Genomic DNA, 20207 nt, shown 5'->3' on the forward strand with positions numbered 1-20207 from the left:
AACTAGCCCGGTTCATTGGAAATAGTAGATTATTAATACTTTGTGGTAGCTAAGCTCAGCAAGGGAAGATTCTGCAAATGGAAAAGCTTTTTTATTTTTTTTATTTAACCTTTATTTAACTAGGCAACCCAGTTAAGAACAAGTTCTTATTTACAATTACTGCCAAACCCAGACAACGCTGGGCCAATTGTGCGCCGCCCTATGGGACTCCCAATCATGGCCAGTTGTGATACAGCCTGGAATCGATCCAGGGTCTGTAGTGACGCCTCTAGCACTGAGATGCAGTGCCTTAGACTGCTGCGCCACTCGGGAGCCCAAAATGGGAAGCTTAATGGGAAGAAGATTAAAAGCCATGTCCCTGATGCTAGGTTGAGGGGAGTCATCACTGGGGTCCCAATATCTCAAATCAAATCAAATTTTATTGGTCACATACACGTGATTAGCAGATGTTATTTAATTGTGTGTAGCAAAATGCTTGTGCTTCTAGCTCCGACAATGCAGTAATATCTAACAAGTAATATCTGACAAATTACAGAACATGTACCCAATACACACACATCTAAGTAGAAATGAATTAAGACTATACAAACTCAGCAAAAAAAGAAACATCCCTTTTTCAGGACCCTGTCTTTCAAAAATAATTTGTAAAAATCCAAATAGCTTCACAGATCTTCATTGTAATGGGTTTAAACACTGTTTCCCATGCTTGTTCAATGAACCATAAACAATTCATGAACATGCACCTGTGGTCGTTAAGACACAAACAGCAGGGCCTCCCGGGTGGCGCAGTGGTCTAGGGCACTGCATCGCAGTGCTAACTGCGCCACCAGAGTCTCTGGGTTCGCGCCCAGGCTCTGTCGCAGCCGGCCGCGACCGGGAGGTCCGTGGGGCGACGCACAATTGGCATAGCGTCGTCCGGGTTAGGGAGGGTTTGGCCGGTAGGGATATCCTTGTCTCATCGCGCTCCAGCGACTCCTGTGGCGGGCCGGGCGCAGTGCGCGCTAACCAAGGGGGCCAGGTACACGGTGTTTCCTCCGACACATTGGTGCGGCTGGCTTCCGGGTTGGAGGCGCGCTGTGTTAAGAAGCAGTGCAGCTTGGTTGGGTTGTGCTTCGGAGGACGCATGGCTTTCGACCTTCGTCTCTCCCGAGCCCGTACGGGAGTTGTAGCGATGAGACAAGATAGTAATTACTAGCGATTGGATACCACGAAAATTGGGGAGAAAATGGGATAAATTTATTAAGAAAAATAAAAAATTAAAAAAATTAAAAAAAAGACACAAACAGCTTACAGACGGTAGGCAATTAAGGTCACAGTTATGAAAACTTAGGACACTAAAGAGGCCTTTCTAATGACTCTGAAAACACCAAAAGAAAGATGCCCAGGACCCCTGCTCATCTGCGTGAATGTGCCTTAGGCATGCTGCAAGGAGGCATGAGGACTGCAGATGTGGCCAGGTCAATAAATTGCAATGTCCGTACTGTGAGACACCTAAGACAGCGCTACAGGGAGACAGAACGGACAGCTGATCGTCCTCGCAGTGGCAGGCCACATGTAACAACACCTGCACAGGATCGGTACATCCGAACATCACACCTGCGGGACAGGTACAGGATGGCAACAACAACTGACCGAGTTACACCAGGAATGCACAATCCCTCCATCAGTGCTCAGACTGTCCGCAATAGGCTGAGAGAGGCTGGACTGAGGGCTTGTAGGCCTGTTGTAAGGCAGGTCCTCAGCAGACCTCACAGGCAACAACGTCGCCTATGGGCACAAACCCACCGTCGCTGGACCAGACAGGACTGGCAAAAAGTGCTCTTCACTGACGAGTCGTGGTTGTCTCAATAGGGGTGATGGTCGGATTCGCGTTTATCGTCGAAGGAAAGAGCGTTACACCGAGGCCTGTACTCTGGAGCGGGAGGTGGAGGGTCCGTCATGGTCTGGGTCTGGGGCGGTGTGTCACAGCATCATCGGACTGAGCTTGTTGTCATTACAGACAATCTCAATGCTGTGCGTTACAGGGAAGACATCCTCCTCCCTCATGTGGTACCCTTCCTGACATGACTCTCCAGCATGACAATGCCACCAACCATACTGCTTGTTCAGGAATGTCAGTGTTCTGCCATGGCCAGCAAAGAGCCCGGACCTCAATCCCATTGAGCACGTCTGGCACCTGTTGGATCGGAGGGGGAGGGCTAGGGCCATTCCCCCCAGAAATGTCCAGGAACTTGCAGGTGGAAGAGTGGGGTAACATCTCACAGCAAGAACTGGCAAATCTTGTGCAGTCCATGAGGAGGAGATGCATTGCAGTACTTAATGCAGCTGGTGGCCACACCAGATACTGACTGTTACTTTTGATTTTGACCCCCCTTTGTTCAGGGACACATTATTCCATTTCTGTTAGTCACATGTCTGTGGAACTTGTTCAGTTTATGTCTTAGTTGTTGAATCTTGTTATGTTCATACAAATATTTTCACATGTTAAGTTTGCTGAAAATAGACGCAGTTGACTGTGAGAGGACATTTCTTTTTTTGCTGAGTTTACATATGGATGAGCAATGTCAGAACGGAATGGACTAAGATACAGTAGAATAGTATAGAAAACAGTATATACATATGAGATGAGTAATGCCAGATATGTAAACATTAACATTATGTAAACAGACCGTACCACCCTCTGGAGAGCCTAGTACATAAAAAAACAAAATACTGCAAAGTTTCCTAAGAGCTAGTCGCGATGCTGCCATCTCCGTTGGCACCATATGTCCATAGATGATATTAAAGAAAATGTGAAGGGAGGCAGAGTGATTGTGAAAGAGAGCGACCCGGCTCTACTTATTTTACTGGTTTGTGACTTACTGACACCGCCCCAGGTCAAAGAGGAATAAAGTAGCCCAAGTATTAACACACACAGGAACTTTAATCACACAAAGGAGAGGATGAACATGGTGAACAACGTATACAGTGCATTCGGAAAGTATTCATGCCCCTTGACTTTTTCCACATTTTGTTACGTTACAGCCTTTTTCTAAAATGGATTAAGTAGTTTTTCCCCCTCATCAATCTACACACAATACCCCATAAGGACAAAAAACATTATTTTAGACATTTTTGCAAATGTATTAAAAAGAAAAACTGAAATATCACATTTACAGAAGTATTCAGACCCTTTACTCAGTACTTTGTTGAAGCACATTTGGCAGCGATTACAGCCTAAATTATTCCTGGGTATGATGCTACAAGCTTGGCACAACTGTATTTGCGGGGGTTTCTCCCTTTCTTCTCTGGAGATCATCAAGCTCTGTCAGGTTGAATGGGGAGTGTTGCTGGGCAGCTATTTTCAGGTCTCTCCAGAGATGTTTGATTGGGTTCAAGTCCGGGCTCTGGCTGGGCCACTCAAGGACATTCAGAGACTTGCCCAAAGCCAATCCTGCATTGACTTGGCTGTTGCTAAGGAATTGTGGTCCTGTTGGAAGGTGAACCTTCGCCTCAGTCTGAGGTCCTGAGCGCTCTGGAGCAGGTTTTCATCAAGGATCGCTCTGTACTTTGCTCCGTTCATTTTTGCCTCGATCCTGACTAGACTCCTAGTACCTGCCGCTGAAAAACATCCCCACAGCATGATGCTGCCACCACCATTCATCACCATAGGGATAGTGCTAGGTTTCCTCCAGACGTGACGCTTGGCATTCAGGCCAAACGGTTCAATCTTGGTTTCATCGGATCAGAGAATCTTGTTTCTCATGGTCTAAGAGTCCTTTAGGTGCCTTTTGGCAAACTCCAAGTGGACTGTCATGTGCCTTTTACTGAGGAGTGTCTTCCGTCCAGCCACTCTACCATAAAGGCCTGATTGGTGGAGTGCTGCAGTGATGGTTGTCCTTCTGGAAGGTTATCCCATCTCCACTGAGTAACTCTGGAGCTCTGTCAGTGACCATCGGGTTCCTGGTCACCTCCCTGACCAAGGCCCTTCTCCCCCGACAGTTTGGCCCGGCAGCCAGCTCTAGGAATAGTCTTGGTGGTTCCAAACTTCTTCCATTTAAGAATGATGGAGGCCACTGTGTTCTTGGGGAACAGGCCCCCATTAATATCGATGGGGCTGAAGTGGAGCGTTTCGATGTCAGGAAGCTTGGCCCCAGTGATGTACTGGGCTGTACGCACTACCTTCTGTAGCGCCTTACGGTCAGATGCCGAGCAGTTGCCATACCAGGCGGTGATGCAACCGGACAGGATGCTCTCGATGGTGCAGCTGTAGAACTTTTTGAGGATCTGGGGACCCATGCCAAATCTTTTCAGTCTCCTGAGTGGGAAAAGGTGTTGTCATGCCCTCTTCACAACTGTTTTGGTGTGTTTGGACCATAATAGTTTTTGTTGGTGATGTGGACACCAAGGAACTTAACTCTCAACCCGCTCCACTTTAGCCCCATCGATGTTAATGGGGGCCTGTTCGGCCCTCATTTTCCTATAGTCCACGATCAGCTCCTTTGTCTTGCTCACACTGAGGGAGAGGTTGTTGTCCTGGCACTACACTGCCAGGTCTCTGACCTCCTCCCTATAGGCTGTCTCATCATTGTCGGTGATCAGGCCTATCTCTGGCTGGCCTACTTTATAGTCACACATTCCATGCACATATGTCTACTCAAAGACTGGAATAATACCGTTCAGGTACGGGCAATATTACTTCCTTGGAGAGCATGGGTCAGGGTGGCTGGCCAATCAGGGCGTGCACAGGGGTGAGACACGTGGCTTGTCCGATTGAAAGAAGCCATGATCTGGAGGAGATAACGATCTCTATAGTGAGTGGGAGAAAGGGTGAGGATGGGTGAGAGTCAGACACTGCAGCTCCAGCCAGATATAAACAACAGCACGCGCTGGAAATTAGTCCTACAGCACCCTCGGCAGGGGGATTCTGTAAGATTGAGGCCAAAGGGTTGATCAGTAGGAAAGAGTGTCAAAGAAGTGAAAGTTTATCAGAGCTGCTGAGGTTTGAGAAGGTTTCGCTTGGAAAAGTACAGATAGGATTCTTTAGTTTCATTGTCAGAGAATTTCTCCCATCCCCAGTGTGGTGTTTTAAATGCCAAAGAATGGGAAATGTTCAGTGTGAAGGAAAGAAAAGATGTGCCAAGTGTCCTCCACAACATGATTATGGTGAATGTGGGAGCAATGTGAAGGTTAAGTGTTGTAATTGGGGGGGGGGGGACATAGTGCAGCATTTGGTGGATGCCAGGCACAGAGAGAGGGTCAGAGATATAGAATCAGTCATGATGTATCATATGCACAGGCTGTAAGACACATTGGTGGAACTACAGTGCGGACTGATGGCGCTTCCATGGCTGCTCCTGTGCTAAGTGGACCTACTGTTGGGGTTGGTGCTTCTGCTGGTCCTGGCATGTTTTCGAGACCTGTTCAGAAATCTTGAGATCATGAATGTGCTGTGTCAGAGGACACTTTGATAGTGAATAAAGTTAACTTCATAGCTTTCATTGGTAAGGTTATCAACATGTGGAAAGCAGAAATGCCAGATTGAAGGTCATAGTGGATATGGCAAAATAATTATTGGGGGTAACAGATGTTAATGTCGAAATGGTTATTGACATGCTGAATAATTCTAAGGGTGGATTGTTTCAGCATCAGTGGAGGCTGGTGGGAGGAGCTATAGGAGGACGGGCTCATTGTAATGTCTGGAATGGAGCCAACGGAACGGAGTCAATCTTGGTTTCCATATGTTTGATACCGTTCCATTCATGGGAGCCTTAGGGGGCTGAAGAAATTTGGCTTGGCCACTAAGATCCTCAGAAACTTTTACAGATGCACAATTGAGAGCATCCTGTCAGGGGCACACTGCCTGCCTTCCAGGACACCTACAGCAAGTGATGTCACAGAAAGGCAAAACAGATAATCGAAGACATCAACCGCCCAGGTGGGTAGAAGTTTTATTTGTTTTTTACATTTTATTTTCGTAGTAGTACAGAATTAGGCATAACATGATTGATCGCACACTCCAACACAGTAGGTGGCGGCATGCACCTTAAACGGTTGTTTGCGGACCGCCATGATATATACAATTACTCAGTCCTCGTTGACGTCTCTTGCTTGTACAATGTTTTTCGTCTGCTAGTGCTAGCTAGGTAATAAATACGATATTATCTTCGCTGTGTGTTACCTTATCAAAATGTCTGCAAAGAACCAGCGTGCGAACGAAAACATTGCTGAGGGAGAGTCTACGCTGAAGGAGGAATTAAACAAAAAGGTAACGTTAGATAATGCCAGATTGTTGGTGTGAGAAATGAGCAGATAGGCAGCTAAATTAGTCAGAATCTGAGTTTCTGGCAGCCAAATACTCCATCTAAACTCTCAATTGCCTCAATACACGTTACACGCTCGAACTTTCCAAGCCCTCTTACTGGGGGAGCCGTTTCCGGTGCGTCAGGCATTAACCAACAAGGAGGATATCTCGTTAAATATGGTTTAAATTCGTCAGAATTACTACATTTATATTCACATAATTTAAAAGCTACAATACTGCGCTTGTGAGAAATGTAAGGACATTTTAAAACGAGTGTTTCAACATAGTAGTAGTTATAACCACTACAAAGCTGATGCTAGCTAGCGAGCCTCTTCCATAGACTTGACTGGTTGCTAACATCAGAGCCTTCTGGCTAATGTCATAGACTGGATCTAACGTTGTTTTACAGAGAAATCGGTCGAAGTACTTATGTTATTGTTAAGGTGTATTTGGTTGGATTTGCTATCTAGTAATTTTAGATCTGTGCGCAAGTTGGTCCAATGTTTTGAAAACAGCTATATGTAACGTTATCCTAAGTAATGTTATTTCTCTGCACCGTTTTTTTTGTCATTGACACGCTCTACATTTACCAGCTTATTCCCTGCGGTTGTCCGTGTCATTTACGGATGCGCTCCGTTTATACATCCATGAAGTCACTCACTAATTCTCCCTTCCGCCAATATATTCCATATTGCCCACTTCACTTCTTCAAAAGACAGCAAAAACAAATATTAGAAAGTGTTAATTTCGTTTACAGATCATAATCTAATAAGGCTGTTTCAGCATCTACAAAGTAGATTTTTTGAATTTTAGCAAACATTTAAAAAAGCAACAAAATAATCCAGGTGGCTCGTGACTGCATAGAAACGTCCTCACTGTCAACTGCATTTATTTTCAGCAAACTTAACATGTGTAAATATTTGTATGAACGTAAGATTCCACAACTGAGACATAAACTGAACAAGTTCCACAGACATGTGACTAACAGAAATGGAATAATGTGTCCCTGAACAAAGGGGGGGGGGGGGTCAAAAGTAACAGACAGTATCTGGTGTGGCCACCAGCTGCATTAAGTACTGCAGTGCATCTCCTCCTCATGGACTGCACCAGATTTGCCAGTTCTTGCTGTGAGATGTTACCCCACTCTTCCACCAAGGCACCTGCAAGTTCCCGGACATTTCTGGGGGGGAATGGCCCTAGCCCTCACCCTCCGATCCAACAGGTCCCAGACGTGCTCAATGGGATTGAGATCTGGGCTCTTCGTTGGCCATGGCAGAACACTGACATTCCTGTCTTGCAGGAAATCAAGTACAGAACGAGCAGTATGGCTGGTGGCATGGTCATGTCAGGAAGGGTACCACATGAGGGAGGAGGATGTCTTCCCTGTAACGCACAGCGTTGAGATTGCCTGCAATGACAACAACCTCAGTCCGATGAGACACACAGCCCAAGACCATGACGGACCCTCCACCTCCAAATCGATCCCGCTCCAGAGTACAGGCCTCGGTGTAACGCTCATTCCTTCGACGATAAATGTGAATCTGATCATCACCCCTGGTGAGACAAAACCGCAACTCGTCAGTGAAGATTACTTTTTGCCAGTCCTGTCTGGTCCAGCGACGGTGGGTTTGTGTCCATAGGCGACGTGCCTAGGCCTTGCAACAAGCCTACAAGCCCTCAGTCCAGCCTCTCTCAGCCTATTGCGGACAGTCTGAGCACTGATGGAGGGATTGTGCGTTCCTGGTGTAACTCGGGCAGTTGTTTTTGCCATCCTGTACCTGTCCCGCAGGTGTGATGTTCGGATGTACCGATCAGCTGTCCGTTCTGTCTCCCTGTAGCGCTGTCTTAGGCGTCTCACAGTACGGACATTGCAATTTATTGCCCTGGCCACATCTGCAGTCCTCATGCCTCCTTGCAGCATTCCTAAGGCACATTCACGCAGATGAGCATGGACCCAGGGCATCTTTCTTTTGGTGTTTTTCAGAGTCAATAGAAAGGACTCTTTGGTGTCCTAAGTATTCATAACTGTGACCTTAATTGCCTACCGTCTGTAAGCTGTTAGTGTCTTAACTACCGTTCCACAGGTGCATGTTCATTAATTTTTTATGGTTCATTGAACAAGCATGGGAAACAGTGTTTAAACCCATTACAATGAAGATCTGTGAAGTTATTTGGATTTTTATGAATTATCTTTTAAAGACAGGGTCCTGAAAAAGAGATGTTTCTTTTTTGCTGAGTTTATACAGTTGAAGTCGGAAGTTTACATACACTTAGGTTGGAGTCATTAAAGCTCGTTTTTCAACCACTCCACAAATTTCTTGTTAACAAACTATAGTTTTGGCAAGTTGGTTAGGACATCTACTTTGTGCATGACACAAGTCATTTTTCCAACAATTGTTTACAGACAGATATTTCAGTTATAATTCACTGAATCACAATTCCAGTGGTCAGAAGTTTACATACACTAAATTGACTGTGCCTTTTAAATGGCTTGGAAAATTCCAGAAAATGTCATGGCTTTAGAAGCTTCTGATAGGCTAATTGAAGTCATTTGAGTCAATTGGAGGTGTACCTGTGGATGTATTTCAAGGCCTACCTTCAAACTCAGTGCCTCTTTGCTTGACATCATGGGAAAATCAAAAGAAATCAGCCCAAAAAATGTAGACTTCCACAAGTCTGGTTCATTCTTGGGAGCAATTTCCAAACACCTGAAGGTACCACGTTCATCTGTACAAACAATAGTACGCAAGTATAAACACCATGGGACCACACAGCCGTCATACCGCTCAGGAAGGAGACGCGTTCTGTCTCCTAGAGATGAACGTACTTTGATGCGAAAAGTGCAAATCAATCCCAGACAACAGCAAAGGACCTTGTGAAGATGCTGGAGGAAACCGGTACAAAAGTATCTATATCCACAGTAAAACGAGTCCTATATCGACAGAACCTGAAAGGCCGCTCAGCAAGGAAGAAGCCACTGCTCCAAAACCGCCATAAAAAAGCCAGACTACGGTTTGCAACTGCACATGGGGACAAAGGTCATACTTTTTGGAGAAATGTCCTCTGGTCTGATGAAACAAAAATATAACTGTTAGGCCATAATGACCATCATTATGTTTGGAGAAAAAAGGGGGAGGCTTGCAAGCCGAAGAACACCATCCCGACCGTGAAGCACGGGGGTGGCAGCATCATGTTGTGGGGGTGCTTTGCTGCAGGAGGGACTGGTGCACTTCACAAAATAGATTGCATCATGAGGGGGAGAAATTATGTGGATATATTGAAGCAACAGCTCAAGACATCAGTCAGGAAGTTAAAACTTGGTCGCAAATGGGTCTTCCAAATGGACAATGACCCCAAGCATACTTCCAAAGTTGTGGCGAAATGGCTTAAGGACAACAATGTCAAGGTATTGGAGTGGCCATCACAAAGCCCTGACCTCAATCCCATAGAAAATTTGTGGGCAGAACTGAAAAAGCGTGTGCGAGCAAGGAGGCCTACAAACCTGACTCAGTTACACCAGCTCTGTCAGGAGGAATGGGTCAAAATTCAGCCAACTTATTGTGGAAGGCTACCCAAAACGTTTGACCCAAGTAAAACAATTTAAAGGCAATGCTACCAAATACTAATTGAGTGTATGCAAACTTCTGACCCACTGGGAATGTGATGAATGAAATAAAAGCTGAAATAAATTATTCTCTCTACTATTATTCTGACATTTCACATTCTTAAAATGAAGTGGTGAGCCTAACTGACCTAAGACAGGGAATTTTTAGGTGTATGTAAAACCTCCAACTTCAGCTGTATATATTTAAAACATTCCAAAACCATAGACCTGCTAAATACTCACATTTAGCATAAAAGTCATTAGAAACAACATGTATTCTGTATTTATTTTCAAAGATGCCAACAATTGTCCATGAAGCAAACATTGGATGATTTGGTGGTGTTTTCCTACCCGTCCTTCATCCGTGATGCTTGTTCAACATAACATTTGTAGAGTCCTGTGAACAGTCATAAACATGCTTTTTGAACAGTACCGTCTTCCTAATTGAGAACTTTGACATATTGCCATAAATGAAATCTGATGGGCAACAGAATGACCCCCATAACCTCCATAAAGCCTATATACAGTGGGGCAAAAAAGTATTTAGTCAGCCACCAATTGTGCAAGTTCTCCCACTTAAAAAGATGAGGCCTGTAATTTTCATCATAGGTACACTTCAACTATGACAGACAAAATGAGAAAAAAAATCCAGAAAATCACATTGTAGGATTTTTAATTAATTAATTTGCAAATTATGGTGGAAAATAAGTATTTGGTCATCTACAAACAAGCAATATTTCTGGCTCTCACAGACCTGTAACTTCTTCTTTAAGAGGCTCCTCTGTCCTCCACTCGTTACCTGTATTAATGGCACCTGTTTGAACTTGTTATCAGTATAAAAGACACCTGTCCACAAGCTCAAACAGTCACACTCCAAACTCCACTATGGCCAAGACCAAAGAGCTGTCAAAGGACACCAGAAACAAAATTGTAGACCTGCACCAGGCTGGGAAGACTGAATCTGCAATAGGTAAGCAGCTTGGTTTGAAAAAAATCAACTGTGGGAGCAATTATTAGGAAATGGAAGACATACAAGACCACTGATAATCTCCCTCGATCTGGGGCTCCACGCAAGATCTCACCCCGTGGGGTCAAAATAATCACAAGAACGGTGAGCAAAAATCCCAGAACCACACGGGGGGGACCTAGTGAATGACCTGCAGAGAGCTGGGACCAAAGTAATAAAGCCTACCATCAGTAACACACTACGCCGCCAGGGACTCAAATCCTGCAGTGCCAGACGTGTCCCCCTGCTTAAGCCAGTACATGTCCAGGCCCGTCTGAAGTTTGCTAGAGAGCATTTGGATGACCCAGAAGAAGATTGGGAGACTGTCATATGGTCAGATGAAACCAAAATACACTGCTCAAAAAAATAAAGGGAACACTTAAACAACACAATGTAACTCCAAGTCAATCACACTTCTGTGAAATCAAACTGTCCACTTAGGAAGCAACACTGATTGACAATAAATTTCACATGCTGTTGTGCAAATGGAATAGACAAAAGGTGGAAATTATAGGCAATTAGCAAGACACCCCCAATAAAGGAGTGATTCTGCAGGTCTGCAAAAGCCCTGCAAAATGACCTCCAGCAGGCCACTATTCCATATGCTGCATGTGTCAGCATATGGTCTCACAAGGGCTCTGAGGATCTCATCTTGGTACCTAATGGCAGTCAGGCTACCTCTGGCGAGCACATGGAGGGCTGTGCGGCCCCACAAAGAAATGCCACCCCACACCATGACTGACCCACCGCCAAACCGGTCATGCTGGAGGATGTTGCAGGCAGCAGAACGTTCTCCACGGCGTCTCCAGACTCTGTCACGTCTGTCACATGTGCTCATGTGCTCAGTGTGAACCTGCTTTCATCTGTGAAGAGCACAGGGCGCCAGTGGCGAATTTGCCAATCTTGGTGTTCTCTGGCAAATGCCAAACGTCCTGCACGGTGTTGGGCTGTAAGCACAACCCCCACCTGTGGACGTCGGCCCCTCATACCACCCTCATGGAGTCTGTTTCTGACCGTTTGAGCAGACACATGCACATTTGTGGCCTGCTGGAGGTCATTTTGCAGGGCTCTGGCAGTGCTCCTCCTGCTCAAAGGCGGAGGTAGCGGTCCTGCTGCTGGGTTGTTGCCCTCCTACGGCCTCCTCCACGTCTCCTGATGTACTGGCCTGTCTCCTGGTAGCGCCTCCATGCTCTGGACACTACGCTGACAGACACAGCAAACCTTCTTGCCACAGCTCGCATTGATGTGCCATCCTGGATGAGCTGCACTACCTGAGCCACTTGTGTGGGTTGTAGACTCCGTCTCATGCTACCACTAGAGTGAGAGCACCGCCAGCATTCAAAAGTGACCAAAACATCAGCCAGGAAGCATAGGAACTGAGAAGTGGTCTGTGGTCACCACCTGCAGAATCACTCCTTTATTGGGGGTGTCTTGCTAATTGCCTATAATTTCCACCTTTTGTCTATTCCATTTGCACAACAGCATGTGAAATTTATTGTCAATCAATGTTGCTTCCTAAGTGGACAGTTTGATTTCACAGAAGTGTGATTGACTTGTAGTTACATTGTGTTGTTTAAGTGTTCCCTTTATTTTTTTGAGCAGTGTATAACTTTTTGGTAAAAACTCGTCGTGTTTGGAGGACAAAGAATGCTGAGTTGCATCCAAAGAACACCATACCTACTGTGAAGCATGGGGGTGGAAACATCATGCTTTGGGGCTGTTTTTCTGCAAAGGGACCAGGACGACTGATCCGTGTAAAGGAAAGAATGAATGGGGCCATGTATCGTGAGATTTTGAGTGAAAACCTCCTTCCATCAGCAAGGGCATTGAAGATGAAATGTGGCTGGGTCTTTCAGCATGACAATGATCCCAAACACACCGCCCGGGCAACGAAGGAGTGGCTTCGTAAGAAGCATTTCAAGGTCCTGGAGTGGCCTAGCCAGTCTCCAGATCTCAACCCCATAGAAAATCTTTGGAGGGAGTTGAAAGTCCGTGTTGCCCAGCAACAGCCCCAAAACATCACTGCTCTACAGGAGATCTGCATGGAGGAATGGGCCAAAATACCAGCAACAGTGTGTGAAAACCTTGTGAAGACTTACAGAAAACGTTTGACCTCTGTCATTGCCAACAAAGGGTATATAACAAAGTATTGAGATAAACTTTTGTTATTGACCAAATACTTATTTTCCACCATAATTTGCAAATAAATTCATTAAAAATCCTACAATGTGATTTTCTGGATTTTTTTTCTCATTTTGTCTGTCATAGTTGAAGTGTACCTATGATGAAAATTACAGGCCTCTCATCTTTTTAAGTGGGAGAACTTGCACAATTGGTGGCTGACTAAATACTTTTTTGCCCCACTGTACATGTTTTTAAAGATTTTCAGTCAAGCATGTTGCCATGATATGTAGAAGCTGTTATTGACAAAAGGGAATGTTAATCATAAATACATAGAACATTTTGCTGATCCATGTACAATATGCTGATTGAAGAGAAGTGTTCATTAGAAAAGTGGTGGTGGAGTGCATGTGGATGGTGGTCATTGATAATGATGGCTGTTAGTCATCCTAGAAAATTATTTTAATTAAAATGTAGTCCAGATCAGATAAACATTTACATTTTGCAAAATAAGGATATACAAACACAACACTCACTGTTCTTGTTACAAATGCATGACTATTGTTATGGTAGATATTCACACTGATGTGGGCAGCTTATACAGGTACATGGTGCACAGAGAAAAGCTCCTGGGCCCCCCACCAAGCTGCAACAGAGAGAAATGGAACTTGCATTAATCAGGACAGGTACATGTGGTACCAAGGCCTACAAACACTGTTCAAATTTATTTATATAGCCCTTCTTACATCAGCTGATATCTCAAAGTGCTGTACAGAAACCCAGCCTAAAACCCCAAACAGCAAGCAATGCAGGTGTAGAAGCAGTGGCTAGGAAAAACTCCCTGGAAAGGCCTTTTCATGAAAGTTCTCTGAACTGAACTCATTTCTATATTATCTATGTTTTTTTTCTCACTTAAAGTCATGTTTCTGCAGATCAAGGAACAGAAAATTGTGTTTGATGAGCTCTCCAATCTGAAGAAAAACAGGGTAAGAAGTGGTTAATAAAATGTAAAACCTAGCTGTTTAATTTCTTTAAGATGTGATGTTCCTGTGAAGGTAATGCTAATCTTGATGCATATTCCTTTCAGAGGGTCTATGTTCAACAGCCCAACAGTAACATATTCTTCTTGGCAGACAGAGGGCAGACTCTTGCTTCATGCAAAAGTAAGAATACCATTTTTGTGTACAAGTTTTGTTTTCTCTTAACCATTTTTTATGTGAGATACACTACATGTGAACTTCTCTTCCCTCAGAGGAACTCGACAGCATGAAGAAGGATATGTAGAATCTACTCAATCCGGGACGGAACTACAAATAAGGCCTTACTAGCTATAAATATGTGTGGTATTTGCTGTGTACTGAGCTTGTCCCCCTCCCAGCTTGTGCTGGAGAAGAGTGTGCATGAAAACCTAAGGAAAAGAGGGCCTAACTCGAGTTGCAACATCACCAAAACAGCTTCAAATCCCCACTACCAGTGTCTGTTCTCTGCTCACGTACTTCACATGAGAGGTTGCCTTGCCCCTCAGCCAGCACAAGACCGTAACAGCAATGTATTGATGTGGAATGGAGAGGTTTTTGGAGGACTGTTATTGAGACCAGAAGAGAATGACACTGACGTTCTTTCCCACCACCTCGCAGCCTGCCACAGCCCTACAGAGATCCTGTCTGTCCTCGGCAATGTCCGAGGACCCTGGGCTTTCACTTATTACCAACAGGCCGGACACTATCTTTGGTTTGGGAGAGACTTCTTTGGCCGGCGAAGCCTGCTTTGGCAATATGATGCTGAGGAGAAGTCTTTGACTCTGACGTCTGTGGCTGCCTGTCTCCCTGGCTCTGACCGACCACCACAGTGGCAAGAGGTTCCAGCAGTTGGTGTTTACAGGATTGATCTGAGGGCGTTTGCAGAGTCTGGCTGTTTGACCTTTGAGGTTTATCCATGGGTTCACGCAGGCGAGAATCTATCGTCTGTTAGTCATGAATCTAAGTGGGAGGGTATACCAAGTTACACCTCAGCAATGATGAACAATTCAGGTCTCTCCCTCACGTCTCCAGTTTGCCCACTGAACATGTCAATCCCTCAGTTGTTGGAGATGGAACATGATCCAAGCTCACAGTCCTCAGTTGAAGACCTGGAGGTGTTGCTAAAGTCTGGTGTGAGAGAGCCTGTGGTAAATCGTCTCATTGATGTTCTCAGTGAGGCAGTACGGAGGCGTGTGCAGTGTCTTCCCTTTGATACACAGATGACATCACCACTGACCAATGACAAGGCAGCAATTGCAATTCTTTTCTCAGGAGGGATTGATTCCATGGTTCTGGCTGCCCTGGCCGACCGCCACATCCCAAACCACCAACCAATCGACCTTCTGAATGTGGCATTCAAACTGCAGGAACCAAAAATTGTGAAGGCGTCTACCAAAAAAAGCAAAAAGCACAAAACAAAGCCAATGGATTCTAAAACTGACGTTCCTGATTCCAATGTGTATAACCCCTTCGGCGTTCCAGACAGGATCACTGGTAGAGCAGGTCTGCAAGAGCTTCAGGACTTGAACCCAGAGAGAAGATGGAATTTTGTTGAAATCAACGTTTCTCGGGAAGAGCTGCAGAAAATGCGCCAGGAGCACATCTGTCACCTGGTGCACCCATTGGATACCGTGCTGGATGACAGCATTGGATGTGCTGTGTGGTTTGCGGCGAGAGGAACCGGCTTCCTTACAGAAGGCAACGAAGAGAGGGGGTTCACATCATCTGCCAAGGTACAGTAGAGTATCAAATGGGTAAAATAATAAGGAACATGCCATTTACAAGTTGTTAATAAAGTCTGTTTCATATTCTAACTTTTTTTGTTGAAAATGTTTAGCTTTGCAGTGGTATAAATCAGACCCAATTAACAACCTTTCAAGTAAATTGTCTGTTCCACTGCTCTGTGACGGCAGGTGATTTTGACCGGTATTGGAGCGGATGAGCAGCTGGCAGGGTACTCCAGACACCGAGTCCGCTTCAAGACCTCTGGGCAAGAGGGTCTGGTCCAAGAGCTGGCCATGGAGCTGGGCAGAATCTCCACAAGGAATCTGGGTCGAGATGACAGAATCATAGGGGACCACGGGAAGGAGGCTAGGCAAGTCTCGGTCATTAGAAGCAAGCAGATTTTCCAGTACCAAAAATACACTACATGACAGTATGTGGACACCTGCTCGTCAAACATCTCATTCCAAAATCATGGGCATTAATATGGAGTTGGTCCCCCCCTTTGCTGCTATAACAGCCTCCACTCTTCTGGGAAGGCTTTCCACTAGATGTTGGAACATTGCTACGGGGTCTTGCTTCCATTCAGCCACAAGAACATTAGTAAGGTCGGGCACTGATGTTGGGCGATTAGGCCTGGCTCGCAGTCGGCATTCCAATTCATCCCAAAGGTGTTCGCTGGGGTTGAGGTCAGGGCTCTGTGCAGGCCAGTTAAGTTCTTCCACACGATCTCAACAAACCATTTCTGTATGGATATCGCTTTGTGCATGTCGAAATAGCAAAGGGCCTTCCCCAAACTGTTTCCACAAAGTTGGAAGCACAGAATCGTCTAGAATGTAACTGTATGCTGTAGCGTTAAGATTTCCATTCACTGGAACTAAGGGGCCTAGCCTGAACCATGAAAAACAGCCCCAGACCATTATTCATCCTTCAACAAACTTTACAGTTGGCACTATGCATTCGGAAGGTAGCGGTCTCCTGGCATCCGCCAAACCCAGATTCGTCCGTTGGACTGCCAGATGGTGCTGCTCCAGATTCGAATGGCGATGAGCTTTACACCACTCCAGCTGACGCTTGACATTGTGCATGGTGATCTTAGGCTTGGAAACCATGGAAACCCATTTCATGAAGCTCCAGACAAACAGTTCTTGTGCTGAAGGTGCTATCAGAGGCAGCTTGGAACTCGGTAGTGAGTGTTGCAACCAAGGACATGATTTTTATGCGCTAAAGCACACGCCGGTCCTGTTCCGTGAGCTTGTGTGGCCTACCACTTTGCGGTTGAGCCGTTGTTGCTCCTAGACGTTTCCACTTCACAATAACAGCACTTAGTTGAACGGGGCAGCTCTAGCAGGACAGAAATTTGACCAACTGATTTGTTGGAAATGTGGCATCTTATGACGGTGCCACATTGAAAGTCACTGAGCTCTTCAGTAAGGCCATTCTACTGCCAATATTTGTCTATGGAGATTGCACGGCCGCGTGCTCGATTTTATGCAACGGGTGTGGCTGAAATAGCCAAATACACTCATTTGAAAGGTGTGTCCACATACTTTTGTGTATTTGAATTAATTGTGATATGCTGGATGTTTTTGTTGGCCTTGTATAGGTTTCCCTATTTGGATGAGGATGTGGTGTGTTTCCTGAATGCCCTGCCAGTGTCTGATAAGGCAGATCTGTCCCTGCCTCGAGGTGTAGGGGAGAAACTGCTGCTGAGGCTGGCTGCCAAGAAACTGGGTCTGGGGGCATCTGCTCTACTGCCTAAGAGAGCCATGCAGTTTGGTTCCCGCATTGCAAAGATGGAAAACAGCCACGAGAAGGCCTCAGACAAGTGCAAGAGACTCCTCACACCTTAGATCAGCACAACATTTAATCAGGAATGTTTTTTTTTTTTACACTGTATTGACATAAAGCAACTAAGTCATCCTCTTAATTAGGGTCACAGTGAGCCACAATATGAACAGACATGTTTTATTTTCCGATAAATATACAAATACACATTTTGATTGTAATATAATTTGAATATTTTCAAGGCACAAATAAAGTTACCATTTTCTTCACATTGCCAATCTGAAACATGGCTCTGTGCACGCTACATCATGTAAGACTTCACATCTTGAAGATTTTCTCTGAAGTACCGGTCACATTCAACATAGGAGGGCAGGTTTCCCACATCAAAACGGCCAGAAATCTGATGAATATACACAGGCTTTCTGTGGTGGGAAAAGGAAAAGTGTACTGAGAGAATGCATTGTTTTTGCAGCCGTGAATGTTGATCATCAATTTTGAATTAGTACCTTGAAATGAGCCACGACAAAAAGTTTCCAGGTGCGTCCTTTTCTTCGATTGGTGCTTCCTTTGAAAAAAGAGCTGCTTTAGTTTAGATTAATATCAAGTGATGGATTACCAGCACAAATTAAGGAAATTACTGTTTACCTTATTTTCTTCAAGAAAGGCATCCAATAGATGAAGGATTTTCTTGGAAAATAAGTAGAAACATGGACACTGCAAAAAAGCATACACCATCAATAGGCGAATATGTAGACACGGTGGGAAACTGGGAGGTTTAGTAGCAAGTCGAATACTTCTTGCGCTTATCAGCAAATAGATTACTTGCTCCTAGTTTGAGCCCTTAAACAAAAGGTTTATCTGCTGTGTTTAATGTTACAATTTATAAACATTCCAAAGCAAGAAAAGTCTTAAGAGGTTGGGTATATATTCTAGGGAGGGACAGAAAAGTGTTAGTATGCACATACTGCTCTCCTTGATTTTGTCTCAGAGGGAAGAGGTTTCTCCTTCATACAGCGCACCCGAAGGTCTTCATCGACTTCCAAAATACCATACTTCTGTGTCTCTATGGGAGCAAATACAGAAATACAACTCATTAGGAAGGTGTTTGGTATACTCAGTATGTAATGATAATCGCTCACAAATGTTATCCAACTGGATGTGCTTTAAACAAGTCGTGTGATTAGTGCAGCATTTGAAAGATTTTAGTGTAAAAAACAGGATAGAGATACAAAATATATTTTCTTGAGTTCTTTGGGGCTACAGCTAGCATGACAACTTCAAAAGCACACAATCTGACATTTCACTCACCCTCATCTTTACATTGGTAGGAAAGAACCAGACTGCTGTCTTCACACATTGCTTGCAGGTCAGAAAACTTCTCTTTAACTTTAATGAGACTGAAATCTTCCTTGAACAAAGTGTCTCTGTGTGGAGAAGAGCCTGTCAGTATGAGTCAGTAAATGTTTTCTACATTGAGTCAAGCGAAGAAGCTTTTTCAAACATACCCTCCGATAACTATTACATGGTCTTCAATCTTGAAGTGCTTGACTGTTAGCTGAAGACAGGCGACAGCACCAAGACGGTCCTTGTGGAATAAAAATTGTCAAATGTATAATTCATATTTGACCTGGACAATGCACATGGATCAACATGACAACACTATCCCAGGGAAAATCATGCAAGCTGACGAACCTCATTGTTCTTTGTTCCATCACTTAGCACTTTGACATTAGGGAAGTCCAGGGCCCACTCCTCAAATGCTTTGTGGTGGAGGGCATTGGTCTGTTAAGGTAAAAAGATAGTCATCGTTGACATTATCACCACACATCAGTCCTTAAACATGAATTTAGGTATTTCGAAATTCTTAAAATATTTATTGGGTTTTACTTTCCAATGAACTGATGAATGTTCAAAATGTTGGCCAGGTACAGTTACATGTGGAGTAAAATAATTCACATAAAATACTCTTAATGTACTTTGATACTTACAATGACAAAGACGGTGTCCACGCATCCAGTGGTATTCAAAGCTTGGACCCAGTGAGATATCAAGGCACAGTGCCCCACAGGAAGTAGTGGTTTGGCAATGCCAGCCAGATGTTTGAATCTTCTGCTCGTGTCGTTATCAACATCTCTCTGCAACCTTGTTCCATATCCCGCAGCGAGAATAACCGCTTTCATTTAAACAACCGTGCCAGAGTAGGCTACTTAGCGTAAGTCACTTATTTAGCTAGGTGGCTAAATAAGACGCTAGTTCAAATGCTGCTGTAAACTGCTTGTGAGTTATAGGTCAAGTAAACGTATCAAAGCAGCAATTATAACATACGACTTCACATCTGTGTTCAATAGTGAATACACGAACCTGTGTCAATCAGAATATCATTCTTCCACGACGTAAAACAATTTTGGGGGGTAAACCGACCATACGCTGTAGGTTACGGTACAAAGTCTCAACAAAGCAACGTCTTCAAAAGTAATTGAACAGCGCCCCCATATGTCATGAATTGGAAAACTTTATGAGGAGATCAGGGGTGCGTTCGTAAATTCACTCTGGCTATCTACTACGATTTCAGAGCACTCTCTTTGAGTGTGCAAGATAGCAGAATAACTGACGAATTTACGAACGCACCCCAAGTCTGTCTAGACATCGCGCGCCCGTAACCAA

At 44.6% G+C, this 20207-nt stretch overlaps 3 protein-coding genes across 3 annotated transcripts; 2 read left to right on the plus strand and 1 right to left on the minus strand.

The window, feature by feature from the left end:
- The first annotated feature begins 6047 nt into the window (after window positions 1-6047).
- LOC120064430 (ASNSD1 upstream open reading frame protein-like) lies at window positions 6048-14384 on the plus strand. The gene is made up of 4 exons (XM_039015008.1): window positions 6048-6247; window positions 13947-14000; window positions 14102-14177; window positions 14267-14384. Exons 1-4 carry the CDS (start codon window positions 6170-6172, stop codon window positions 14296-14298), a joined length of 240 nt encoding a protein of 79 aa, XP_038870936.1. The 5' UTR covers window positions 6048-6169; the 3' UTR covers window positions 14299-14384.
- asnsd1 (asparagine synthetase domain containing 1) lies at window positions 14329-17821 on the plus strand. Its single transcript, XM_039015006.1, has 3 exons — window positions 14329-15766; window positions 15947-16128; window positions 17362-17821. The coding sequence occupies exons 1-3, from the start codon at window positions 14351-14353 to the stop codon at window positions 17606-17608; spliced, it is 1845 nt and encodes a 614-aa protein (XP_038870934.1). The 5' UTR covers window positions 14329-14350; the 3' UTR covers window positions 17609-17821.
- On the minus strand, window positions 17708-20007 carry zgc:136439 (uncharacterized protein LOC678627 homolog). The gene is made up of 8 exons (XM_039015007.1): window positions 19532-20007; window positions 19236-19325; window positions 19049-19128; window positions 18852-18967; window positions 18509-18606; window positions 18189-18257; window positions 18050-18108; window positions 17708-17965 (listed from the first exon to the last, which is right to left on the minus strand). The coding sequence occupies exons 1-8, from the start codon at window positions 19721-19723 to the stop codon at window positions 17845-17847; spliced, it is 825 nt and encodes a 274-aa protein (XP_038870935.1). The 5' UTR covers window positions 19724-20007; the 3' UTR covers window positions 17708-17844.
- Between the last annotated feature and the right edge of the window lie 200 nt (window positions 20008-20207).

This window comes from Salvelinus namaycush, chromosome 19 (assembly GCF_016432855.1).
Source record: "Salvelinus namaycush isolate Seneca chromosome 19, SaNama_1.0, whole genome shotgun sequence".
NCBI classification, from domain to species: domain Eukaryota; kingdom Metazoa; phylum Chordata; class Actinopteri; order Salmoniformes; family Salmonidae; genus Salvelinus; species Salvelinus namaycush.

Coding starts and splice junctions, on each gene's coding strand:
- LOC120064430 (XM_039015008.1), top strand. CDS start 6,170: ATGTCTGCAAAGAACCAGCGTGCGAACGAAAACATTGCTGAGGGAGAG. Junction 6,248..13,946: donor AGGAGGAATTAAACAAAAAG/GTAACGTTAGAT, acceptor ATGTTTCTGCAG/ATCAAGGAACAGAAAATTGT. Junction 14,178..14,266: donor GACTCTTGCTTCATGCAAAA/GTAAGAATACCA, acceptor CTCTTCCCTCAG/AGGAACTCGACAGCATGAAG.
- asnsd1 (XM_039015006.1), top strand. CDS start 14,351: ATGTGTGGTATTTGCTGTGTACTGAGCTTGTCCCCCTCCCAGCTTGTG. Junction 15,767..15,946: donor GGTTCACATCATCTGCCAAG/GTACAGTAGAGT, acceptor CTGTGACGGCAG/GTGATTTTGACCGGTATTGG. Junction 16,129..17,361: donor GACCACGGGAAGGAGGCTAG/GCAAGTCTCGGT, acceptor GGCCTTGTATAG/GTTTCCCTATTTGGATGAGG.
- zgc:136439 (XM_039015007.1), bottom strand. CDS start 19,723: ATGAAAGCGGTTATTCTCGCTGCGGGATATGGAACAAGGTTGCAGAGA. Junction 18,968..19,048: donor CATGTAATAGTTATCGGAGG/GTATGTTTGAAA, acceptor TTCTCCACACAG/AGACACTTTGTTCAAGGAAG. Junction 18,258..18,508: donor AGACAAAATCAAGGAGAGCA/GTATGTGCATAC, acceptor GCTTTTTTGCAG/TGTCCATGTTTCTACTTATT.